This window comes from Andrena cerasifolii, chromosome 5 (genome assembly GCF_050908995.1).
Source record: "Andrena cerasifolii isolate SP2316 chromosome 5, iyAndCera1_principal, whole genome shotgun sequence".
Classification (NCBI taxonomy): domain Eukaryota; kingdom Metazoa; phylum Arthropoda; class Insecta; order Hymenoptera; family Andrenidae; genus Andrena; species Andrena cerasifolii.
The window spans coordinates 14,319,568-14,347,538 of record NC_135122.1 but is presented as its reverse complement, the minus strand read 5'-3'; the positions used below and the strand labels follow the sequence as shown (position 1 = coordinate 14,347,538).

General features: G+C 41.9%; 1 protein-coding gene across 3 annotated transcripts in view; it reads left to right on the top strand.

Annotated features, from left to right (window-relative positions):
* LOC143368664 (uncharacterized) overlaps positions 1-27,971 on the top strand; it is a 249,502-nt gene that overhangs the window by 177,967 nt on the left and 43,564 nt on the right. For all 3 annotated transcript variants that reach the window (XM_076811614.1, XM_076811613.1, XM_076811612.1), the window contains exon 5: positions 1,475-1,618. In XM_076811614.1, coding sequence (XP_076667729.1) covers positions 1,475-1,618 — 144 coding nt within the window. The remainder of the gene's footprint in view (positions 1-1,474; positions 1,619-27,971) is intronic.

The following is a 27,971-nucleotide window of genomic DNA, read 5'->3' as shown; positions in this document are numbered from 1 at the left end:
AAAGGCAAATGTCCCATTTTGAGCATGTCGCTTGTTCCTTTCGATATATTTTCTTGATTACAGAAAGGAATAAGCAAAATTCTTACAATTAAACAAATTGAGGCGGACGCCCTTAAATTCCCTCCAGTAACTTGTATGAGTTAATAAATTAAAAATGCATATCGTTGCATAAATCTACGTTGGCAGGAGTGACGTTTTAATTTTACGTTCTACATGATGTGTTTAGAATTATCATTCATGTGTCGTTTGTCGTGAACTGCAAGTACCTTGCTATTAAAAAGATTTAGAAACTGTGCTGCGAGTTAATATCTTCATAATTCTTGAGACTATGAAGGCTTCCGAGGAGAGTAACGTCCGAAAAGTTATTCGGAAGTTAGTTGGCCCATTAAATGTTTACGCGGGCGTAAACATTCATGGGCGTGCTGTTAAAGAGAGTGCACATAGAATATACGATGTAATGTCAGATTATGAATCTCAAGGAGCTCCGTTTTTGATAAGTTTCAACGATAACGCTGATATCCCGCCATAATATTTTCCAATTTTCACAAAATGCCATCGGCCTACCTCGTGCTATAATGTAACAAAGTTTGAACCATCGGTGTTTAAGAGAATTAAATTCGCAAAATATTTCTTGAAGAAATTCATACTTTACTATTACATTACAAGCCGAAACTGAATTCCTTTGTATAAAGTATATTAAAGCATTCCAATGTTAAAATAAAATCCTTCGACTATTCTTCCTGTTCTTCTTTTCCATTTCAAATTGCTCTCTTATGCATATTTCTCCTACCCATTGCACCCTATCAGCAGCGGGTTGTCCATACAAATTTTCTTGCACGTCTGACAGTCGTCTCGATCGATTCAAAGTGCTGGAATTCCTGGCAGTCCTTTACGAGGAACTGAAACTGGGCTGGGGTCACTATCCGCCCCTCCGCGACGATGTCCAAACGGTGCTTAGTCAGGATGACACCCCTGAAAACATTGAAACGCCATTGGCCACGTATCGTCCCTCTGAAAAGCTTCTCTTACTCGATGCACTGACTTTACACCTCCTATTCTTCTTAAAATCAAGGCTTGTAATTTTAAGGACGTATCCCATGACTTATTTATTCTTTCAAAAGGCTACTCAAAATGGGACGGCTATGCTCATGAAACATTCAAAATGTCTGTGTTTATAAATCGAAAGTGTCAATAGGTGTCAGCGTGTTATCCTTTTGCAAAAAAAAATCTGCTTCGATTCTTCCCATTCATTCATTTAATCCGGGACTGGTGTCGAATGAAGGATTATCAGTCACGTATTCCGATGAAGTCGACATTTCCATTACGTGTCGTACAGTAGTCACAGTCACCCTTTAAATCGCCATCCAGTTCCCATTTGACGAACGATCTCCGCGACTTCTGGCAAATTGGAAAACAATTTTTGGCCGGCCAGCGAACGGACACACTGAACGGATCAATTTTGTCCTGGTTACAGCGTGCATGGCGTCATATGCGACGGAAACCGTGATAAATCTGTGCCATGGAAAACGACGTTGCTCCGTGGTGGCAAACAGTTCGACGTTCGGCGAGCCCTGCAGCCCAGATAGCAGAACCTACTTGAAAGTAGTCTACACCTGTGGTGAGTCCAAATAGCCCTTTACAATTATTCAGTCTATTTCAGAGTTTCTGTTTACATTAAACACGTGACATGATCGGGGAGCACTGTTCAGAGTGTTTAAATTGAAATTTAATTGAACGAGCTACATGATACTTCTTCGTGAAAAAAAAAACAAAGCAAATACGGTAGAGTAATTGTGATTTCTTTGGTGACGTGGTGTTGAAGGAAAAAAATTTGAAACATGAATGTGACAGAATGTAGTGAAAATGAGGGAGCATTTTTTGGTGGATTTTTTTACTACTTTTTGTAACAGATTTAATAAAAGTTTCAGAGGAAAATATTCCCAGGGGCTGAAAGCATATTCATAATCAATATTAAACGCTAATAGTAACAGCTTTTGGTACAGTATGTTTTCTAAAACTCGAAATTGATATTCAAAAGCGATAACCCACACGCGTTATGTGTTCACTGTAAAAACCTGGGTAATATTTGGACATTTCTCCCGGGCGCTCAACGAAACGGAACATTTGTTTTCGGGAAATATCGCGCGTCCTCTGATCCCTTATGAAATGACCGTTCACTCGGGAAAAATATTCATCGTTACGGAATAAATCACCGGGTATTTGGGATTCGCCGTTGAAAACAAGTGCGCAAAAGTGGTTTTCAATTTAATTCGACAATCACAGGCTAAACACCACCCTCTGTACACAAAAAATATTTACAAATTATTGATTCAATGCTCGAGGTGTGTTAACACTGTTAACTGAACGTGGTATAGGTCTACCAATCAATCTTATTTTTTTTTAAGTAACACTATAATATAATTTTGACCACCATATTATTATGAAGTTTAGGTTTTCCCGAGGCATTCTAAATACTTCAAAATTTGCAGAGGAATTTATAAAATTTGTGAAAGTCAAACAAGCTGGCAACTTTGCCCATTACGTTTGATAAAATTACACCTCAAGTCATTAATCTATGCCAATATCCTGTCAGAAATTTGTCCACAACCATCGCAGATGATAAATGGATGATACAAATCATTTCACATCATATCATCACCCCCATTCAAATGAAAATCAATAGAAACAGTGATTCCACCCTACTCATATTTTACTCCTCCGCAGTAGCCACTCAAATATATACGCTATTGAAGCTGAATTAGAAAATAAATATCCAAGAACTGAATCATTTCCCCATGAAAAGGCTCGCGAATCTGTCATATACAGCAGAATCTGAATAGCACACGAAGCGACGACGTTATAAGAAATAATTGGGTGGTTTGTGACAGACGGAGACCATATGGACTCCTAAATGGCCTAATGAGCAAACAACGAAACGGACGTTGGCGAGTCGTAGGTCCACGTTAATACCGTCGATTGACCCAAAAAGCTTGGTAACGATTGACGGCGAGACCCAGCTCGCAGGGAAGATCCTGCTGATGGGTTTTCACTCCGGATGGCTCGTTTTTGTACTTAATGGCCAGTCAGTTCGAACGAAAGGACCAGCTTAATAGCCATTGTTTGAAGCGATGGGAAGTGAATAATGATCGGTCGTACACTATCCACGAAGGTCGTACAGATGGTAACCTTCGATTGCTCGGATCCCTCGATTCTCGAGTATGCTAAATGCAAAAGGTTCCTCTCCAGCTTCCAACGTTCGCTCTGCGGTATAAATTCCCAAAGGTTTCGGCGAAGTACAGGCGCCCTTGGTACCATTTATTTCTCGTTAATGTGCCTTTATCTTTGGCATGGCTTCAATGAGATATATCAAGATAAATTAGCAAACCACCCTGTGTACGGCAGCATTCTTTCGAACAGAGTAGGAGATATAGAAATGGCGTTTCACTTGTACAACACGAATGCGTGTTTCGCCAGAAATCCATTAGACTATAAACTAGTCTTAGGAAATAATAAGTAAGTCGATAAGTGGAACAGAAGACCGAGTACACTTTTCCATTCACTTCTCTCATAAAGCTTCACACCAATAGAAAGACCAATAGCATTGACAACTCCATATTCCCTTAATTACATCCTCAAAATAATTATTCCTCTAATTACGTGCCTGACACCTACTGATCCAAGTCACCCATTGCTATCCCTTAAAGACACCATTCCACAGAACCTTTCACTCTAAATTCCCACAAAGGAAGCCACGTACCATTAAACTCAAAATTCACATCGTTCTACAAGAACTCCCAGAATCCCCATTAAAATCCCAACAAACATCCACCAACGACACAACCCTCCGCACGTTCCCAGCAAACAGGACCATCGAACGTTTATACACCGCTCCAGTAGCTTCGTACTTTCGCTGCTAAAAAATGGCCCACCCCCGCCCGTTCTCGGTGCAGGGAAGGAACCATGGAAGGGGAGGGTGGTTGGAAGAACCGCGTAAAGCCCGCATCGAGGGGTAATTCCGTAATCTGGCCCCGGCGCCGCGTAGCGTGAAATTTTCAAAAACAACTCGCCATCCAGCCACGGGCCACTAACGACTCCAGCGACGGTATCGCGTCCCCCCATCCCCCGTCTGGTGCATCTCCGCGTAAAATTCCGGAATAATGATACCATGGGGCCTTTAACGACCGCAGTCGTGTCCGTTCGACCAAAGAATTCGTCCGGGAATCGGGCGTACAATGGCGGGCGTAACGAGCAGGTTCCGTTGCTTGTAACGCGAAGTTATTTCATTGTGAAAAAGCGAGAAGATCCAGCCCCCCTGGTAGCCGCATCCCCAGCCCGTTTCCTTTCGTTCTAACTGGGTTGAGGACTTGTCCAGATTCAGCCGCGGACATTTTTAATGGCACTCGCGACCATTTTCCTGTCGCGAACGGCGTAACATTGTCGCGAGGTAACGACCAGCCGCTATCATTGTCGTGGCGAGTGTATGGTGCCCACACTCGAAGAATAAGCGAAGAAATAATAAGCCTCGTTACGGTGCCCGTCTCCCTCACGGCTGGTGCGCCTTTTTGTCGCCTCCTCGGTTGTTTGTTGCCGTTGCGCGTGGGGGGTGGATCGCGGGTCTGAAGGTCGAAGTGTTGGAGGTAGATTTCGATAAGAGCGTTTGGAGGGAGTTTGTTTGTGTGCGAATGCTTTTTCTACCCTTTCTGCACGAACTGGTGGGTTATTGTACTGGCGAGGAAAAATGCGGGATAAAGAAATGCGTTGAGAAACTCGTACTTTGCGAAGAGAGGTGTGCGTATTAAGCACGGGGCACTTTTGGCAATTCGCGCTTAATATTTGGAATATATGTAGGATTTCTACCTTGTTCTTGCTGAATTCTTGGGCGAATGGGACGTGGAAATGGAGGTGGGTTATCAGATAGTATTCTTTTTTAATTTTGGATCCTTACCGAGGCCGCACGTTTCTATGCATACCTAAGTGACCAGTGACGTATTACTCGCTACTCGCGAAAACCCGTACCCATAAATCTAAGTACCACGGATATTCTGAAGGGACTGAAATGACTTTCACGCTTACCTGAGAGCTCGAATGCCCATAATAGTACGGTTTAAACCGCCGTGGTGGGATATCGAGCGCGGAGCGACACGTTGATCGATTCATTCGAATATTGTGTGATACGTGACGTTGGTGTTGTGAAAGACTCTGTGGTGCGCTATCCTGAGGACCGTACATCCATACAGTGATGGTGGGCAGAGGGTTTTACAGGTAAACGATAGTATTAATATTACAATTTAACAACTAGAAACTGTATTGCTAAATAGCAGAATAGATCAGTAGGTAACATCTATGTAATGAATTAAGTCTGTAATTAAATCTACTTATAACATTTAGTAAATTGTTCTGACTATAATTTTATAACTGTATATGGCGTGGATTACGTGTGTAATTGGAGGGATTGAAAATGTTAGAACTCCTTTGAAGATACAACATCCTTACGTGCCACAAAGATCAGATCATTCTGAATAGTATCCCTACCTTGTTCTTTGCAAAGTTGTATAACAATTTAGTCACTTTAATTTTGTAATGTTGTATGCAATACACAAACATTTTCAATAGGGCATTTTCATTCGTCTGGAATTTTTGTATAATTACAGTAAAGTTTTTTGTTCTATATTATCGTATATTTCAAACCCTCCACACAAAAATTACACTAAGCACATGCAGGAAGATTCATTTATTGTCAGTTTCACGAAGCAATAGTTAGGCCATCGCATTGCTAGATTCGTGAAGTGATAGGAAAGAGAAGAACGAGCGGAATGCTCGAACAGAGTGCATGACGAATGTGCGAATGCAAATATTCCCAGCGATCTAATTGCATATTAACGACGCGTAGAATCTGTGACCGAAGGGATCAAGACGTAACGTCTCAGGCTAATGCAATATTAATCTCGTTTTTCGCTCAGCGTCGAGGAGTCGACGTATCCGTCCCGGATCAATGGCATTAAACCCTGATCACCATTTTCTTACTGTCAGTTGCGAGCAACGACACGCTGCAGAATAATTAATCGCGATCACTTATGCACGTGACTCAGTAGATCAGCGTAGAATACATCTTTTAAACATTAGTTGGACCTGCAAGGTCTGTACGGTGGTAAAAATAACATGGGAATTTAATATTTAGGGGTAGACGCGGGCGTTCAGGGATAAACTATTTTCAAGGTTTGACAACTGAGTTCTAGGAACAGAATTTGAAGGTTCCATTCAGCATTCTTCAGAATTTCCTGATTCCCTTTGCTCGTAAAATTGAAAACGCATCTTCAACTAATTTGCATTTAAAAATGATTATTATTCACATTTCATTTAGCCTTTCTATGAATCTTGAACCCTGCTTCAACAACAGGAACTGTGGCGAAAGTTTCAAGGATTGATTGAATTTGAAATCCTTTATTTTATGAGAAGCTACTTCAAAGTCCATTTTCATGAAAGAAATACTCACTGTAATAATATTTTCCATTCATTTGTTTCGATATGCTTTCGAGTGCACAGAATGAGAGATCTTTCTCAGCCCCTAGCATTTACTTCTAATCATCTGTAAAGTCATTTCAATTACAATCCTAGAATTTGCTCTGCTGGGATTCTTCCGAGGCACTGTCTTTCACAGACATTTTGCGCCACGCTCATCGACGCGCTGGTTCGAGACAGCAGAATTTCTGCCCGGGAAACAGAACTCGTTAGTCAATCCTGTACTCGTTGCTGTCGCGTCCATTCTCGAGAGAGAAGTGAAAAAGGGACGGATACGTCGACGGTCGGTATTCTAATTTAACAGTGAGTCATGCATGCCTCTATAAGGTACGCAGCTTGCCCTGCTGCCGGGCAAAATATGCGCATACGTTCAGCCAGCGAAAAAGCCGCGGGAATAATAAGCGTGCACGCCATGGGACGAATATTCTTCAGCTCGAGATCGAACTTCCTCGTCCCTAGACGGTTTTTATCGCTTCAAGTTTTGTCGACAAGCGCCTACTGCACCGTGGTCGCGTAATTTCTCCGTATACAAATCCCGACGCCGTACATCGTCGCTCTTCGCGCGTTATTTGCAACAATAACAATGTGGGACACTCGAGAATATGTGAGGACGGAGTGGGCTTCAGATTTCATGTATAGATTTATTGAAAGGATTGAATTGAATGCAATACAGTGCGCAAGAAAAATGCTGCTTTATTTTCTCTAGTCGCATTTCGTAGGTCAAGGCTTCCTCTATCAAGCTTCTAACTTCATTCTTTCATTTCGATTTTCGTATTCCAACAAATACGTGGACTTTTTCGCTTTTCTGAAAATTAAAGATACTCTATATGAGTCGTTCCTTTTCATTATCGCCTTGATCATTTTAACGCTGTAATAAGACTTTATTACCATGTACTCACAGATTGTAGTATATATTATGTAATATGAGTGAAAATACAGTAGAAAAATATCACAGAAGTTAGAAAGTTAAATCTGCATTAATATAAACTCCATTGTCTTTCTGTTATTAAACCTAATTCTGATTAATATTTCTACAGAATATTGCCATTTTTGCGTGAACATAGTGGGATAGTGTAAGCTTGGAAAATTCAGCATAGATTAAAATTCTAAGACACTTCAGTGTCGAGAAATAATAGCGCACGGTGCACGTAAGTTACGCAGCCGGAGATGTCTGACCCATGACTGACTGAACTACTTGCGGGACAACAGTCCCCACAGTCTCGTTCGCTTCTCCCACACTCCCCATTATCTTCATTTCTGAATAGAGATATTTAACCTTGTTTTTAAAGTTGAAGAGGCAATAGAATCCCCTGTGTTCCCGGGCAATCTCGTAAACTTACAAGAATCTTCCACCATAATAAAAGCGACCACTTCTATTCATTCCCAAACGGCAAGGAACTTGGATAAAAGCGTTTTACATTCATCTGAAGCTTCCCAGAATATAATTAAACTCTCAACCATACTAGATGATAGTTTTACTACACACTTTACTTGACTGAATATTAACACTTTACGAAGCTATCTTCTCGCACGTGTAACTTGTTTTATGCGCCGCGCCCCGTGAAGTACATTACGAAATTATACTCGATGGTTGTTAGTTACTGACCACTTCGACGTTAGGACGCATGGAATTCCATTTGGAGCTGGAAAGTTGTGCGGCGGGAAAGTCGCATCGCCGCTGGTTGCACTTGTGCATCTGGCTGCGTTGCAAAGCCAGACGAAATGAAACGTGATTCCTATTCTGCCAGCGATGCCGACTGCGAAGCGTTGCCCACGATGGTCTCTCTCTCTCTCTCTTCTTCGATGCTGCTTCCAACGTTAGACCATCGACCCGGAATAATTACAGGGCGATCTCAAAGTCTAATTGGATCCGCATGAATTATCCACGTGCATCAAAGTACTTTGCGGTGTAACGCGCGATGGTTTGACACCGTGCTAAGCATTTCCTTATTAAATACAGGGCTACCAGGCTTCTCCAATGGGGAATAAACCGGCGAAGACAGTGGTTACTCTCTTAGATAGCTCTCTGATAAATGAATTAATAACGGGGGAGGAAATGCCTGGCTGGAAGGGAAGTTTATAGTTCCTACACGCGTTCGAGGATATAAAAATCGCGGAGTGACGTTTTTGTGGCTTCATTGAGAATGGAATTTGAATGGGAACGAGGTTGTGCTGTAAGCTAGAGAATAGTGGACGTGCGTTGTATAATAATTTTTTTTTATCTATCATTTGGGGGAGGTTTCAGGATTTTTGTTCGTTTCAATCTGACCAAAGTGGCACAATTTTTGCACGCTTAATTTTCGAGAATGAGTTAGAGGTCAAGGGATTTAAGTTCAGCTAGAAGCAGATCGAATTGTGCAATTTCAAACAGAATTTTTCGGGGTTGCAATTTTTTTTCAACTAGAAATTGGATTGCGCGAAATGTACCTGCATAAATATTTCCGCAAATAGCTCGAGGAATAATAGAAAATTTATGTGACGCGTTGCACGATGTACGAGAGAAAGTTTAGTCCGGAATCAGGAGCTGGGCGCATCCTTTTCCACTTCATTTGTCCTCGTTAAATTTTCTCGATGACGTACCAGGAAGCGGGACGCTGGCGAAAGTAGGATAATAAGCGAAAAACGAGGAACAGGGACGGCTGAGGCGACAGGGGGAAGAAAAATGAGGGAGGTGAAACCTGTCAGTGTAACATCTTCCCAATTCGTAGCGGATTACTCGATCAATACCTACTATTCTTCAACATTCAATGGTCTACTTTCTCTGTACAAAATTTTCAAAAAAATTTCAAGGTTACACTATTCAACCTACTATCTAAACTTCATAAAACTACCATTAATCGCAATTCAACGGTCGATTAAAGGTGGCAAAGCGAAATTTGGCTGGATAGCTGAGACTGAAGTGGATGTCGTCTCTGAACCAACAAGAATGTTCAAGCCTGGAAAATCCGGGGGAGTATTTGGCAGAGGGTCCTCGAAATTCTCTGGACAAACGTTCGAATAATTGTCCACGAGGCGCGACAAGAGTAAAATCGTTGGAAAGAAGAGCGGAAGGAGTGTAAATAGCGCGGAACGAACGTCAAGCGGATACAGGCGATGTCCTTCGTGATTCCTGAGCCCCGTGTTTCGTCGGACAGGCGTCCTATCCCGTTATCACGGATAGTAAACACGAAGGAATTACGGTCAGCCGCGATACTCGGTCACGTCTTTTATTCGAGAAACCCCGGGGAAGTTTTCTCTCGTCCTGTGCGCCGACTTCCGCCATCCCTCTTCGTGGCGTGCCATTTTGCTTTCTTCGCTCCTTATTTCACGCGAGTTTTTCCCCCCGCTCGCGTCGATGCTTCTGCCATCGACGACGCTAGGTCAGATAAAGTGTCATAAAGACACTTTATCATCGACGCAATCGCGAAAATACTTAAATTCGATTATTCGACGCGTCGCGTAGGATTGATGCTTGTGCGGATGGCGGAGGAAGATGAAATAAATAAAATATTTTAAAAAAAAATCAAACAAACAGAGGATTGAAGCTGCATAAAATCGTTTAAATAGGAAGAAAAATACACTGCTACGCTGCAGAGAAACAAAATGAAGCAAACGTGAATCGTTCTGATGAGGGGTTCGTCGCTTTATTTCTATCACGCTTTCGTTATCACTGCCGGTGTGCAAACTTACGTCTATAAAGAATGGTGCAATTGACGTTCGCGCTTGTTCTCGTGCAAAAACGGTTGCGTATAATTTCGCGGGGGGTAATACCGAAATAATGTCCTAGAATCATCTATAAATATTCATACAAAGCAGTTTAATTTCATCGTGGAATGGTTGGGAATGCTGAAACGTCGCCTGATGTCACGGGCAGACCTTGTACGTGAATATTCACGCATGTAAAAGTGGGATTCATGAGAGAAAAATCTGTTCTTACGAATTCAAATGTACCGAGTTTCTCGCGTATTTAGAAAGCCATTCTTTACGCTGCCAGTAGGGGAAACGTTAATTAAAAACAGTAATAACCTGAAAGGGCACGATTGCTACGCGAACCTTACATCCGCTCATCTCAATAAATGTCGATTAACCTAAAAGACCAAGCGGCGAAATCTCCAAAACGGGGAAAGACATCAAGAAGTCAGATCTCGGTAAAGTAATCTCTACCGAATTATTTCGTAGTTTACTACGTAAGATCTTACATTCTTTTCCTTAGAAACATCGACTCGTTTAGGTGGTCAGATCTCCGCTACATTTTATCATCAGGTTGCAGCATTATGCGAATCAGAGAAATCGCTCAAATATTACAGATTCCAATCGTTGAAAATACCAGCGCCGATCGACTTACAATTAGTTTCAGCGGAGCGCAGCATTCGTTTCGCTTTACTATTGCGTTCCACCGAGTGTCAATATGAGCTGGTGATCCTTCCAATCAGGTTTTGACACGAAGAACCATGTCAATCACGGGTTGAGTAGAAAGTCAAGCGTCAAACAGCGGTATCGAGCTAATTAGGGGACGCAGAGCCGATTCGATGATCGTGTACACAATCGTGGCCGCTCGACCCGTGATAGTTATTCGATGGCTGGAATTGGATCATTAAACTTAGTTTCCACGTGTTCCACCTGTAGTGCACACTACACTTGGAACGCTTTATTTAAACGTTTAGTTGCACTAGGGATAGGTCAACATATTGAAATTTATGAAAATTAAAAGAGAAATATAAGGAATGAAGTTACATTTCATCCTGAAATATTGAAGAAGTGACAACGTGCATTGTTGTGTGCTCAGCCAACGTCCCATCAGCGAAGAAATGTCAAGAATAATATCGAATTTGTCCAGAAAGTCCGGTTACAAATCAATTTACATTGTCTGCTTGGCAACGCAAGACGTGAATTGAACAGTTGAAAGATCGAAAATTAAAATACGTTCCGGACGTAATTATGCAATATCGACTGGTTTGACGTATGTCAGAACACATGCGTTATGTGCATCGATAATTTATTACATGCATTGTTTCTGGAAAAATGGAATGATGCTCGCTGAGAATTGACATCGGCCATCTCGTCATTTACGTCCGTCTGTGAACGGAGTTCAACGGACCTGGCTTGAAAATTTAACACAATATTTGCCCCATACCGTACCCGCATTGGGTTCTCTGTTTTTCTTTCAAGATTGCAGTTCGAATTTGAGAATTTTCAGTGGAACGTGTAACGGAGGAGCGGAGGTGGAGCATGGGACGGCCGATTTAAAATTCCCTCGAAATTTTCGACAGAATTTTCAACGTAAATATCTGGGATGATGTATTCTTCGTCCTGGAGAGCTGTTTGAAAGCTCCTCGAAGGATCTCATGTCCTGATTCCGAAATTGCCTCTTGGCACGGAATAAACGGAAGAATATCCATTTTATTCTCCTCGTCCTCGTTTTTTCCCCAGCGTCGCGCGCGGATGAACTTATTCCCGCATTCACGCCGGTACTTCTTACCGAGCTTATTTTGAGGCCGGGCTACCTTTTCTTTTTTGCGCGACAATCATGCCAATTCCACTTGAATCGATCGACCGGTGAAGGGAAATAAGTAACCCTAATTGTTTAAGAGTTACCACTTACCGAGTATTACATTTCGCACAGTCAGTGTTTAATAATTTAATTTGCTAATCTCACATTAAAGGAAACGAAGGAACTACGCAAAGAAACGTACGACCAGCACCCAATGATACAAATTAAAATTCTGGAGAAGTGAAATTTAATTTCCGCAATAGAGAATATCTTCAGACACGGTCCGCTGAAAGTATTCTTACTGGCGAAGTACGAAACGAGACTTCGTCGAGGAATTTTAACAGTCGATGGTTCCATCGAGCCCGAGCTTGTTACCCGGCATACCTAATTCTTCTTGCTTGCTCGCGCAACGGTGAAAATAATTTCAGAAAGGGCCGATTCTCGTGGTGCTCGGAACGAGAGGAAATTCAGTTGGTCCAGGTAGAAGGTGGACTTCGTCCCGGTTTCCCCGATTTCCATTTTAAAGAGTGGATTACGCGGCACATGGCCGTCTCATGAAACATTGATGAACTAATCTCCTTCGAGGATTGACCGTACGCCCTGATTTTCAATCTTTTCCCGTGGCTCGCCCTCCAGACGCGGGGCAAAGAGCCGTGTTTTTCGTCGGATAAGATTATTTTGGCGAACAATATGCTCTTAAATTCGCGAGAAAAATGAGGGTGAACTGACCGATGGAAATTAGGTCGGAGGAGCTATTCAGAGGGGTGGCTTGCCCCTCCAAAGTCTTCTAGAATCAACAATCTTGGTAACTGGTGATTAACGGACCTAAATTTTATTTCGTATTATCACTGTGCACTGTGCACTGTGAAGAAATATTCTTAACAAATTCTTGGGAATTTTCTAACTAGAGAATCATGATCTTGTAATTCTTTGGAACTGTAGATCAGAATAGTTATTAGAACTCATTCGTTGGAGGCCCATCGAGGCTCCATTTCAAGTCCACGTCCATTCGCGAGGTGTAATTGTAACTGTTTATAATCACTAATTAAAGTCGTAGCAATGGCAAGGTGTTGTTTGCGCGGTGTTCCACTGTGAACAGAAACACTGGATTGCCTGGAGCGGCTTTACCCGATTCGCGACTCTGCACGCTGAAACGCCAGCATTGTTCTAACAAGAGAAATTACAATGGCCTCCGTGTCTACCAAATAATCTGCCTGCTTGCTGCGAATCTAAGTTGCAATTCTAAATACTGCGGTGCACTCACCTCCGCCCAGCATCTTGCGCCCGTTTCCTTGAGGAATACCAACTCATCCGGGCGCGTACCAGGACATTTTCTTAGCCGTCCAGGAATTATAACTCGGACTTTAGTCGGGCACTGGAGGAACGGCTGCATCTTGAATATTACTTGCACGCTGGAGAATCGTAGAAACCTGAATTTTACTTCAGCACTAGAGAATCGTCGCAACTTGAAATTCCTAGTAACCCGAATTTTACTTGAGCACTAGGGAATCGTAATAACTTAAATTCTACTCGGATACCGAAGGGGAAATTCAGCATGTTGATACAGCTTGAGAAGCTTCTATGTGTAATTAGTGATGACACTTTGGTGGCAGCTTGCTGCATAAATTCTAGCAGATTATTCCTGGTTTAATACAAAATATGGAAGATTTTTTATGTCGAAATTTTGTCGCTGGCAACATTCTCTGAGGAGTATATTGCCAGTTTCTAAAATAAGGGGCGAAATGTAGGCATGTATTCTAATAATTACAATGATGAAAATATGAAAATAAGTTGTGTAAACGTAGCTTCGTAACTGTTAATATTTTTTTTTTAGAGCGAAGAAATGATCCAAGTGATATTCTCAAGTAGAAACATTTTCTTCACTGTCTTAAAACTGTATCCCAACTTAAGGGGAGAACCTGATTTAGAGGGTCGAAATTTTCGATATTTGTTTTTACTTTAAATGATAGTAATACTCGTAGAGAATATACTCCTAACGTTTCAGAATGAAATTCGAAGTATTTCGGAAACTGTAAACTATAAAACACTTTTTCTCACGACAATATTTTTCAAGTTCGCGGGAGGCATAGTAAAAAACTATTTGACTAATCAATTTTTCCCGGGGCTTTTTAGTTAAATAATAACTAACCACCATCGATAAACTAAAATCGTTTATGAAAAACTATTTTATAATTGAACTATTTTTTGCATAAAAACATCTAAATTTTTTCCTCAAAACCGTAACATTTCCGTTAAAGTCCCACAATTTTGTAAATTTTAGACTTTCTTATTTTTTTTTAAGAAAACTAAGAAAAATATCGGTTTGTTGATTTTGGGCAAAAATTAAACGCTCCATTTTTCCTTTCATTTCACAATTCCAGTGGCTATGCGCATCAATGATCAATTTCGGCTCGATGAACTTTCAATTTTTTAATTAAAATTTTTTTTTTGTATTGTATAGATATATATTAAAATACCCCTAAAGTTTTGGAAAGATCGACTTTATTTTTCTGTGTTAAAAAATTAGCGAAAATTATCTTTCTTCAGGGTCCAAAACGAGGTTCTCCCCTTAACTGTTTATCTCAAGCATCGTCCTAGGAATTTTTTACATAGTCACGTATTTAATTCAGTGGAGGGTTGATCAGACGACTCTTTTCGAATCTTACGTTCTCGTAATATCGAAATTTTCGCCGTTCCGCTTGAGAAACTGTGCGCTCCCCGTCCAGAACGGAAACGGATTCGAACAATCACGCGACTAACAGCGGAACGTTACCGATTCGCGGCCGAATAATCCAGGTCATGTGGAATAATTTTAGAGGGAATCGTGTAAACTGCACGCGATTGAATTTAAGGAGATCAACGAATTGTTTGAGATGCGCCAAACTATTCGAGCCGTTCCCCAGATTATTCGGGACTTGCCGATCGAGGGGTTTCATTTCCCGTTTCCAACCAACATTGATCTTGTTTCAGAGATTCCCTCGATTCCTATTATCGGGTGTGCTCAGCAAAACATGATTTCTTTTAACGTGATCGTTAAAATGCCATAATATTATTGCGGTCTTAAGTATTAAATATTTTCTGGATTGGAACTGTGAAAGCCTTCAATAAATATGAAATAGGATGACAATCAGTTGATTAAGCGTTGATTGCTTGGAAATTGATATGATCGTGCGGAGATTATCGAATGCACTTTTGAAATTTTTGCGACATCGGTTGTGTTGCAGATCTGAATAATAACAATTTGGTTTCAAAATGTTTTGCAGTTTCAAAGGATTAATTAAAGTATGGTATGTTGGCAGAGAAGCTGTCTGAAAAAACAGAGGCATAAAAAGCAATCAAACCGTTATCACATTCGTATAGGTACAAAGGAGTTGTTTCGCGTCTCCTCTTTCTTCGAGTCGCTCGATATTCCACTCAAAACGCTATTTGACTTTCTACCCGTCGGTATTAATTCCCCATCTACCTCGGTCTCGTCCTTTGCTCTCCCCTTCGACGCTCCGGCAGCCAGGATTTGTCGCTGCCCCTAAAAATTTATTGCGCAGTCTGTTGGAATATTTTAAACTGACAGATCAGAAGGGTGGCGCGCAACGTTGCGTCACTTTGATTGCATATCTTCTATAAACGTGGTACACGTGAAACTTACTAGTAGTATCGAGGAATTTTTATCTAGAAATAGAATATCCCCCTTTCATCTTGCTCTATGCACGTTGTTAGCAACAATTCCAATTACTCAATATCGGTTTCAATTCGTAACGATTTAACAATCACACTAAATCACAGATTTCAATATCTAATGAACAATATCACGTTAAAATATTCCTGAAACACCTTCGTTACAAAATCTGGATCGGAATGAATTTATTCGTCTCTCAGAAACTTTAAAAGGGAATTAAAATGTTCCTATCGTTTCTAAACCCTGCCCTTTGTGTATTATTTATTGTAAGAACACTAATAAGTATTAATTTCATATTGCAACGATATTCTATTCATAGCAATGTCGATGTCCACCGAAATTTCTTGGCCGCCGTCGTTCCCGTCTTGTTTCTTTGCGGCACAGCACTTTCGACAGGAGGAATTGATGATACTCGTGACAAAAATCGCTGCCACCGTAGGGCAGGCGAATGAAATTTAACTTCGAAATTCGAGCGCCACTCCGGGTCGACATGCAGAAATGAATCGCGGCGTTCGAGCGAAAAGTTTCGCGATAACGTCTGGCCTAATCATTCAATTTCCATTAGCCGCGTATACATGCATGCACGGGATCGCGCGGGGTTCATCGCCGGGGCGTATTTCCGAGATTGTCGCTGATTGAAAGTTATCTCGCCAGGATTTCGCCCCGGTTTCCAATTCGCCGAGCGAATCCTCAAGCGATTCGGGCTCCAGTTTGATCGAGCCCGGCTGTATTAACTCTAAAACAAGCTATCGCCATGGTATCATATAACTTTCTTGTTTGTACAGCCACTCATTGTGCCTCTGTTACTGCATAGATGAACTTGGACAACTGGGAATTTTCCGACCGTGCATTTTCCCGTCGCCGCTTTCATGTTTCATTTTGATTACCGTCATCTCACTGCCATTTGTTTTCTACGTACATTCCAATACCTACCACAGTGGTGTTGTATTTATTTTATTATTCGACCTCTGTTTATCCGATAATCAATGGAACGTAGGAGTTGAAATTATGGAACTGCGAGTTGAGTTACGAGTTAGAGTTATTTAAAGTGGTATTTAGTGCTTTATTACTGGGAATTACCTATAAGAAACATTACGGAGGCGAGGTGCCTAATAACAGATTCTACATTCACTTGGAGAATCTGCTAAGGAACCACATTTACAGTTATTACAAATTCTTCCCTTTACATATTTCCCAGTTATTTGAATTCTGAATAATGCACCTTCGAAACTGCAACTCTTCCATGATCACACAAATTCCACCGCTATGAAGCTGAATTTAACACCAGCTCCAGATAATGCCACTCCCCCATAATTTCTGTCAGTTCCCTGAAAGAAACGACGGTCGAAGCGGCCACGTTTAATAAATGCACACTTTTCGCCCACTGCGTAGTTAGCGAGAGAATAAAAGTGTATAACTCTCTAGCGGGCGCGTTCCCAAGTAGCAGCGGGAGCCGTGGATGTGATTTATTTATTTAAACTTCATTAACCGCGAGCGAAACGCGGCAGGAGAAATGGGGGATGATCTCGCTGGATTCGCGCGGGGGAACGCGGGTATTAATTCTTAAAGTCGCGTCATTTATTCAAGCAACCGAATAGAATGTGCGCCCCCCCCCCCTCTCTCTCTCTCTTCATCTTTGCCTTTTAGCCACGATATATTCCCGGAAATTTATGAGAACGAGTACGGAATTATCACGTGGATTCGCAGTTTGCGCACAAATAGTTTGCACGTCCGATCGGAATTTATAGGGAACGTCGCGTCGTTCCGCCCATCGTCGAAGGTAAATGTTTTCCATGCTTTTCAACCGCCCCGGCGGGTGGAAGTGCAGACATCCGCCGACTCCTCATTTGAAGAGAACGCGACTTTTTGCAAAAAGAAAGCAGCTGCGCAAGGAGAACAAAAAAAAAATGATGGGGATAAGGGTAGTTTGCCGCGGCAGAGACCATGCGATATTTCCCACAATGGTGTACTCTTCCCTTCTTCTGTTCGCTGCTGTGATCCACTTCGCGCAAATCACTAAGTAGACTGTTTCCAGTGCCAAGTGCTGAATGCTGAATATTCAATTGGGACATGCGCGAGTGAGTGTTATTAGTGGCGTGGATGAAATCTGTTCTTTGCGGGAAAGACTGTTCCTTTCGTTCCGCCGAGGGATATTTCGCGGGTGGTGGGGATGAAAATGCTTTATTACGTTTGCTTTTAATATAGCTCAGTAATGGATTTGGGGTGAAATATCTCGGTGTAACTTATAAAGAGGTATTCTTGGAAGATGAGGAATAGGAGGAACATTATTCCAGAAGAGATCTTTATTAAATTTTCAATTCATACCTTTGGCACCCAAAAAAATTTCCGTTTTATGTTGTAACGTCCCAACCGGAGTCTAATCTGCCTAACTCTTTCTGGCAAGTCCTAAGTTCTAGTCTCGTTCGTACATATAGAAGTTCCGAGCTTATTCCTCTCGGTCCACATACTTATTTTTTCCCCAATTCTGCTTTTGACTATTAATCTTCTTCAATTTGAGGCAGGTAATGCCACCTATAGGTCCAAGTTGCTGTTGGCGAGGGAGCCCTCGCTCCCAGGAACAACAAAGCGCACTCATCTTACACTTTTAAAAAAAGAATTCCTCTCGGTCCTCATGCTTCTTCTAGGGCAGGGTCCGACGGCTGTAGGACTACAATTTTTTCGTGTGGTCTGTACGAGAGGCTTGGAACATTTTTCAACTTCGCTATAATTTTACAATTAGGTATTTTCTTGAGTTAATTAATTTTATTTTTGGAAGACGACTACTAACGCACGTCACAATGTCTATAATACAGCCAGTACTAGGGAACACGGTCGTCTTCCAAAAATAAAATTAATTAACTCAAGAAAATACCTAATTGTAAAATTATAGCGAAGTTGAAAAACCACACGAAAAAATCCCCCTTCGTTGGAAGACTAAAATCGAAATCGCGCGCTATCCTCACAAACCGTACCAAAAATGCAAGCTCCGTAGCCCTGCAATCGTCGCGGATTGAATTCAGTCGCGACTCCCCTGTCCAACGGCGATTCGTACGCGAATACGAAAGGAGCGAGAGCGCATTCCCTTCCTTTTCTTGGGTGAGATCGAAAGGGCGTCTCGAACTTTCTTACCGCTGTTCGCGGAGGACCTTCGATTTACGAAACGAACGCATTACGCGGAGAGCAACGGCGAAAAGTATTATCGGGAGGGCGAATTGGAGTTCGACCAGAGGAGAGTTCCTTCTGTATTCATACGGGGTGGCCGCCACCCTTGGCTGTCCCTCCTCTCGTCCGTGCGATAAATTCGCCTCTGTTGACGCGGGAATTGAATTTCCTGTAGCGTAGCCGAGGGCCACGACGGAAAGCCGAGCGAAATTTTTCGTTCTATGCGCCCGCCGAGGATGCATCGACTACATTCTACCGATAAAACGCGAGGAAACCCCTCTGGTTGCACTTCCAACTGCGAAACCCCGATGTTGAATTTCGAGAACAACCTACCGCACCATTCGTGCCAAGTTAGAAACATTTCTTTATTCGGTGTGCGCGCGAGAGGAAGTTTTAAAAAATGTCACTTAGTTTCGTCTTGTGAATGATTCATGGATTTCTACCGCTTCGCTGAGTGTTGCATTGAGAAATGGGCTAGGTGCGTATTTAAATCGAGTATATTATGAATTAATAATCATGAAATTCTAGTTGGTGAGCTACAAATTTAATTTTTATTAATTAAAACTTTGATCCCCTAATTATCTCATCTCTCAAAATATATAAAGGAACTTGTATACGTATGAATTTTTCGCCTTGAAACAAATCGAGGAACCTTTAATTTTCACATTGTGCAATCTGAGACTTCGGTTTAGGAATACACTAGTGGGGGAAGAGAAATTAACACTGTACAGACTACTTTCTTAATCGCATCCAAAGAAGATTATTCTCACACACTTGCGATATTTACCACACTAAATATTGTACTCTGTTTGAAATTGCGTTACAGCGAATTGGATTTCGAGCGGTGCATCAGAAAACGTGATTATAATGTTAACCGGGCACTGTGCCAGGCTACTATTAATTAACTTCGTCCATTAATTGCTGCACATACGTGGATTCGGTGCCGGCGTTTATCCTCGTTGCGTCGATATGTTAATATTAATTCACAGCGGCGATAACCCACATTATCGATTCGTCGCGCGACCGATGAAAGCTTCCCGGTGCTCCTTTCGTCCCTTCGTTTCACTCAAATCACAGTCGACGCGTTGTTTTTCAACGGCGACGAGCGCGAGAGTGTCGTCGAGGAAAAACAATAACGACTAATGCGTCGTCGCGAGAGGATTGCTTTCTTTCAGGCCGTAAATCTCCCTGCTCCGTTTTCCACTCCTCCTTTTTTTTTCTTCTGACGGCTGTCTAATACCTCGTCGTCTCGAAAGTGCACTCCGCACCGGTATTCTTCAATTTAATTGCCGTCTCGCTAATTATCCGCGTCGAGTCTATGCTCTTCATCGTTGGATTAACTCGACACTCGCGCGGCAATGAGGGTTTGAACGGGTAAACGTCTCGTCAAATGATTTTCACTTCTGAAAGTTGAACTTTATATACTTTGATGCAGTTATTGAAGGTTGAATGTTTGATCGAGGGTTAGAGGAAAGAATAATAGTGCTTGTGGGTTCTTTAATTTTCTTTTGGAGCTAATTTAAAGAATGATTTTTATACTTTTCTTATTTATATTGGGGATTTTGAAAGTGGAGGTAAATATTGGAATATGTAGGGTAATGTGTTTGTCGTAAAAGTAGAGGGAAAAGCTTGAGTTGTGGAAAGTCTGTAAATAAACCCTGAATCGAAGGAGGAGAGAATACAGTTAATTCGATTTTGATTTTCCGAGGAGCAGCGTCAGTGTTGATTAATGGAGTTAAATCGCTCGAATAAAAGGGCGCCATTGCACGTCCAAATAATTGCTGCTTCTCCCAAGAATGGTTTTTGTCGAACGGGTAGCAGTACTCGAAGTCACTTCAATTATCGGGGCGTGGACCTACATGCAACTTCAATAAATGGTAACGTTTAAACCGAGTTGCAGTGTAACAATTCGGTTTACTCGAATTTAGTAATCTTATCTGCATTGTAATTATTTTAAAACGACGATTTAACACCACACGGATACAAGTAATTACAGTGGCGTATGAAATATAGTACTGCATGATATTTTATTCTAAATATGTGTTTGCACGCTGAAGCTCGGAATTATTAAAATTATATTTCAATCCGTATGCAAATGAGGGTTCTAGAAAACAACACGAACTAGATATGTTTCTCTTTCATTTTCAAATACTTACACGGAATTAATTATTATAGATACACATCGAAAATGTATGTTAATTTATGAGAATTTCAACATAGAGATAATAATTATTGCATAGAAATCAATGCGTGTTTGTTTCATTATACGAATCGCATGCCTGTGATATAATATTTAACAAAATGCAATTATTAATTATACAACATCTAATTTGAATTACCCAGGATATCCTGATTGTATGCACAACTGCGCCAAATCAATTATTGGAAATTTTCATACAACAAAAGTCGATAAATTAAGCTGCTAGAACACATCAATTACGTTAAGAAAAACATTTCTCACAAAATATATGTACAATCTTTTTCCAAACAGATTAATACCCTCCATTGCATTTCGCATATAAAATCAAACAACTATGGAACAGTTGCTCACATACCAATCGCAGTTACATTCTAATCGCACCTTTTCATAACACAAACCTTCCTTCCACGGTGCACAGAAAGAGGACGCATGAATTACCTAAAATTCTCCTCGATGGAGCTGCATGTACGGCGTTGATTGCGACTTTCAATTGCCAGCTTGGACAGCGGCGCGCTGGAATATTCTCTTCAAAGACGCGTATCGAGAGCAAAGCGAGGGTGTCGATTACGTGGCTGCGCACAATTTCACGGCGTCCCTTTGCCGCGGGGACTAAAGGGCCGACAATGACTCGTTTACTGAGGTGGCTTGTTAAACCCCGCTTCCAAGCGCATCCTCTTTCCCTATTCGTCACCTATGGCTGAAGTAACTGGAAGAGCGCGGGAAAATGTACGCAACAAATGGACCGTACGCGTGTGCGTACACGCCTGCACGTACATACCTACGCGCGCCAGTGATCGCCTCGTAGATTTCCTGCGCATGGTTGAACAATCCAGGGTCCAAGCACGATGTCAAGGTACTGATCAAAGCGCTGGTGAATCTACTGGCTTTCAGCTCCCACTTTCCTATCTTAGGCGTTGATTTTTATCAGGCGACAGGAACATGGTCACATTTCTCCACCTGCACCCTTTTTGCTTCGTCTTCCTTTCGTAAATTCACCGCTAAATGAGGATGTAGTTTCTTTACTTTATGTGGCTGGAGGTAACTCAATTCACAATCAGTGTAGCATAGAGATGATGATGAAATTCTGTAAAATCGACTGTCTACTTCCACATACATGTTGCTAAACAGTACGTGTTTAATAATGAGTGAAACAGTTTCACTCGGTCCACGTAGTTGACCTCAGCACTCGCATCGTTACTTATTAAATAACGCTATTGAGGCGCCTTCGGACATTTTCTGACGGCCTAGTTCAATAATTCATGAAGCCTCCATGGGACGACACAATTTCCTGTATACCGTGCTATTATTTTGAATAAAGCAGGAAGTGCTCGTGTAGTTAAATCGACGTCCAGGTATTACACGAGATACACGGTTAGAACACTAGCTCCTCCTCAACGTTTACCCTTTCGAGGGACGTAGACCCGTAGGGGTAGATATCCCACGACTTATTAAAGGTTCGACCCGTCTCCCCCTTGAGCACTTAAATGAACGCATCCGGCGTTACGTGGGGTAACAAGGCCTGTGTCGTCGCTCACCCTTAAGAGCCACGCGTGAAACGAGGCACAAGGGTTCGCTCGATCGTGTCGATTCTTGAGGAAAAACAGCCTCGTTCGTACTACCCTGTGGAAAAAATGTTTCTAAGCTCTTCTTCGATGGCCTCGGAATTTGTACGGCGATTGTCAGTTTTTTATATGAATTTCTGGAGGATATTCTATTTAACGTGCTTCTCGAATAGTTGCGCTAAGATATAATGTTACAATGGTATTATTATTATTAAAGAGTGGTTCAGCATGTTCGATTCGCTTCCGAGTTAAAAATTCTGTTGGAAAATTAAATGTTTTTTATGAAGCGCCGCTGGTTCGTGGAGGAATGCGTCGCTGCTGGCAATTAAAAATTTGGCCAGAATTTCCGCAGCGGCGTTAACGAAGCTCGTAATTTTGGAATGTAATTAGCTGGTCGCCGTGCGAAATTTTGGCGCGTGATCGTCGTGGAAAAGCTCGTGATCGAGCGTACTTTATTCGACGATATAGCGTCCGAAGAAATACAAATTTGTTTTGTATAATTGGGTGGGCGCGCTGCGAATGCAAATTGGGCGAAATTAACCGTGCAATGGCGATTACTCGCGACAAAATGAACGCGTAGAATATATTTCATTTTTACAACTGTTTCAGAAAATCGCAGATATTGAATAGGAATTGTTAAATTGAGAAAGGAAGTGGGGAGGATCATGCAACATAGAAATGAAAAATTAAACTAATATGTACGAGGTACCTATCTAAAAAGCTTTAGGCCAACTTTATACGTCATATTAAGCTGCTAACTAGGCCATTTATAAAATTTTTTACAAACGAATCAATTCATTTTATCCACAGCACATGTGACGCAGGTCCTAATACATTAACATAAGCAAGGATTCAATACTCCAATCCACCATATACCAGCGACAAGCCACGAATTAGTGGTATTAATAATAATATTTCTGCATTACCATGCATCAACGAGCCTATGAAACCTACGAAAGGCTGAAAGCAAGCTAAAGGAAGGCGAGGAAAACGAGCACGCCGCGATCCTAGCCACCGTTGGCTAATAAAAGATGAGAAGGAAAGGAGAGAGGCACGGGCGGTAGCTAAAAGGGAGAGGCACTCAGGCGCCCCACTTTGTGCCCTACCGGTTTCAATTACAAACTTATTACATCCGTAGTGCATCGTTCGTCCCCTTTCGGTTCGCCCACACGAAAACCACCCCCCTTCCGCGTCTCCTACAAAAGAACCGCGGCTAACCGGTGTTGCTTGTCCACGTGACGGGCTATCCTGGCCAGGTAAACTCAAGAGCAGCATGCAAACAGCAATATTGCACGCAGTATTGCGCGGTTGAGAGGCTTGGGAAAGGAGGAAACACGGGTTAGAGCCCTCGAAAGTTACGACGGACAAGCGATGGGAACGGCCCTTATCTGCTTACGCAGACATCTCGGGCAACCTCCGCGTCTGGCGTCGCAGAGAAACATTTTGCTGCTGTTCGAGTGGAAACTCGTGCACCTGCACGGAACTGTGCGGGGGTCTTCTCTGGAAGAAGGATTGGAACTTGTGTGGTCTGTTTCCAGGGCGGGATTCAGGGTAAATTCTCGGTTTAATGCGACGTAAGGGAATGGGGTTGAGATTGGTTATAGGAAATAGTTGATGGATTGTACTGAGCGTAAGGTGGAAAGTATTCAGATAATGGAAGTTGCTATGTGATTTAGAGATTTCTTTTTGTTGAAAGAAGTGTTAGGATTAAGAAAGTTTGTTAGGTTTACTATTTCTGCTTAAGAACTCCAATATTGCATTCTAGATTCCAGATTTTTCACTTCTGTTGTTAGTAAAGGGGTTCCCATGAATTTCTGAATTTGAAGAAATTCCATACTTGGTTACTCATAGAAAATCAATGAGTTCTTCATTAAACGAGATGTATTAGCGGGGGCAGATAATTCCATCGAAAATATCTATATTTTTTGCATAAGAAAGGAGCTAAAATATACGAGAAGTTAAAAATGTCGAGTCTCTCAATTCAAATTATGTGCAACGCTAAAACATAGTGACAGATTGGTCGATTTTCGATTTTGCTTTCCACGCTCGTGGACATAGTGTAGGGCTGACTTTCAATTCAAAAGCACGCTAGCTTCTTGAACATGATCCAGGGCAACTTTAACGTACACTTCTGCCCCTTTTATGCGGGCAGAGAGTAAAGTTACGCGACAAATGGTATTTGCCACCTCGCTTCTACGTAACTCAAACACGTACGGCCAGTTCTGTCAAAGCGTAGAGGGTCGCGAATGCATTACACCGACTTTAGGAGTGTACTTTTTAGAGGGCTGCCTCTAACGTACATAAAATTAAGAGTAACTCTTAAACTTTTGTTTCTCTGGTCCACGCTCTAATAGATTGATCAAAATTTACCTCGTTCGATATAAGTGGTCATCAATTGAGGGCTCGGATGCAATAAGGGGACTAGCGCTCGAAATTGCGAAAAAGTATTGTCCAAACGCTAAGAAATATTGGAAAATTAAATATTATTAAACTGCATTTGAAAAAATATAGTGTTGCAAAGCTCGTCACGGCACACATTTTTTCTATTTACAGTTTGTGTATCGAATCATTTCTATTCGAGCAAAAAATTATAAACAAAAAATTTTTCATCGTCCGAAATCATTACTTCTTTAAACATAAATTGCGATAAGTGAGTAAATATTAAGGGATCGCTATGAGACTAAAAACATAACTCCAGAAAACTCTAGCGAAGCCGTAAAATGTATTCTCGTCAGAAATCGCGTTAAAAATTCACATTTCTAAGCGATCTCACGAATAACCATAAATTCAAATCCATTCCTTGAAAAGGAATTCGCGTTTCGTCCATGACGGAGTAAAGGTACGAAGAAATCTTGCATCTTACTTGCTCGAATATAAAAGACCATCATTCCCTGAGCACAGGCTCCGGAAAAGCTTTCGTGAAATCGCTTCAAGCAAAGTAATCAGACCACTTCGTTAAACAAAGCGAAAAGAAATATCCAGAAGTCAGGATGCGCGGCGGGGAAAGAGAGGATTCCAATAAAGGAAGGCCAGGTTCCAGTTGAATAGATAATATCGTCGCGTCTGGATGCATGCGGACCGTAACTACTTGGGCCGGGCTAGAACAATAAGTTTCAGGCTCGAGCCGGTTTAGATTCGAATTGTTCACCGTGCACGCGAAAAATGCATTAAAACAGATTGTGCTCGTATCGTTGCTCATTCAGTCGGACATTTTATTCCACTGATTTGCATGTTTAATTCCCTTCCCCCACCATCCGCATACCTATTCGCGTTTCGAACGCGACGTGCTTAAAGGTTGCTGAGGTCCCCGCGCTGATTAATTTTACGTTTAATATTACCATCGAGGAACATTAGAGAAAGATCAGAATTTCCGACGCTTTGTCAAATTAATTCTGCGGCGCACATTCTCGGAGTGGGTTACTAGTTAATTTAATGACGATTCAATTATTCCGCGAGAATACGGTTCATTAACAGCAGAGAGGCTCAGGCAAAGGAGAAATTCGGCGGAGTGGGCAAATAATAATAGTTAACTAAATAGCGTGCGCGTTGTTCTCGTTGCCAGAGGGCCATGCAGTAAGTTGCAAGGGAAAGGGGGAGCGCCGTGAAATAAAATTGCACGCGCGCTTTACTCCACCAATTTGCATTCTAAACCCGGCCGGACTCTTTTGCTAATTGTCCTTTAAATTTCGAACTTGAACAGTTGAAAGAATCGCGATTTAGAAGAGCAGGTACTTGCAACGTGGCAACGAGGAGAAAATAAATACATCGATAATAGGTAGATATACATGAAACGCAATCGTGAAGAATATACATATATTTGAATCAAGTTCAGCCACAAGAAACGAGTGGATAAACTCTAATACCCACTCAATTTATAGAATTCAATTACGTGGCTTGTGTATTCTCCAGTTCGGATACAAATCCCATCAAATATAATTCTCTTATAGCATTAACACGCTTTTCACCTATCCTCCTTCTTGCAAGAGAATACAAAAAGTCTCCCCATTCTGTGACCACATCTACGCCCAAGTATCTATTTACATTTAACGTCTACCCTATTACACTTGTGACTACTGAAGCATCGAATATCGAACTGTAGGCCAGCCATATCGCATAATTACCCCCTCGCTGCCCCAACGGAATAAACAAACGTCGACCCAAGCCAGTCTAGCCGGATTTCCGCGAGACGTTTCAAGCTCAGCCATTTTTCCACTCCCTTCGTTCCTTGGCCTTCCTTTTCGACATCTAAGGCAGACATCCTGCGATCGGGTCAAAAGTGTTTTTGTTCCCCTGCGCCGCACAAGCCTGGCTCCCAGCCAGATCTTAGAAATGCACTCGAAAGGGAGGACGCCCCGCTTGTTTCTACCACCGCCGTCGAATTAACCGTCACCAGCCACCCTTCTCACCGTTTCGACCTGCGGCTCCTTCCGCCAAGAAGGGGAGGAGCCCGAATTTTTTTCGGCCAGAATTATCGTCGCGGGGCATCCCCCTTTCCTCCGAAACTCGCTACACAATATCCCATTGTTCACTGAGCCACTAATGAGGCCGAGCAAATTGATTGCAGCTCGAAGCTTAATTGCACCGTTGAAAACGATATCCTACGTTGGCTGGCGCTGCCTCGTATTCCACGAAGAATTCGGCCGTTGAATTCACGTCGAACGCGGATCCCCGTTATCCCGAACGAAAAATTATTGTTCGTCCAGCCCCTAATTGCTTCGTTTAATTTCGCTGCTTATTCTTTTGGCGCGCCGTCTCTATTAACCGATTCCTACTCAAATTTCCTGGAAGTTTCTCCTTATGGTTCATTTCAATTTAGAAAGCCTCTTCGGAAGGAACTTTTTTTTATGGCAATGCCCAGGGGAAAGTATTTCTAAGAATTGAAAAGTTTACTTTAGTGTCTGCTCAGAGTGATTATTTAACGAATGTTTATGATCCAGAGTTCGCTGTAACATGGGTATTCAGGTTGCAACGGTACCAGTTTCCATTTTGCATTTTGACGTGCAACGCATTCCCGTGAACGCGCTGCGCTCTAAATCGAGATCAGGGACGAGATGGGAATCAGTCGATTTACGATACCCACGTACCTACCTATGACGCACGGTTCCGAATTTTTCGAATTGTTCACCGACACAGTTTGATCTGCTGTGCTGTAAATCTAGTATCAAGGGTAAAGCCAATTTGAAATGCTGCAGTAGTGTGTGAGAGTAGATCAAACTAAATAATGGTAGAACCTTCTGTTCCATTTGTAACGACACCTTGAAAAAGTGTAGGTAATAAGCCCCATCTACACTGGTAGATATAACTTGGAACACCTTCACGAGATGTTCAAACTTTAAATATATAATTAAGGTATTGTAATAGATGGACCCTAAAGGGAGGGGGGCA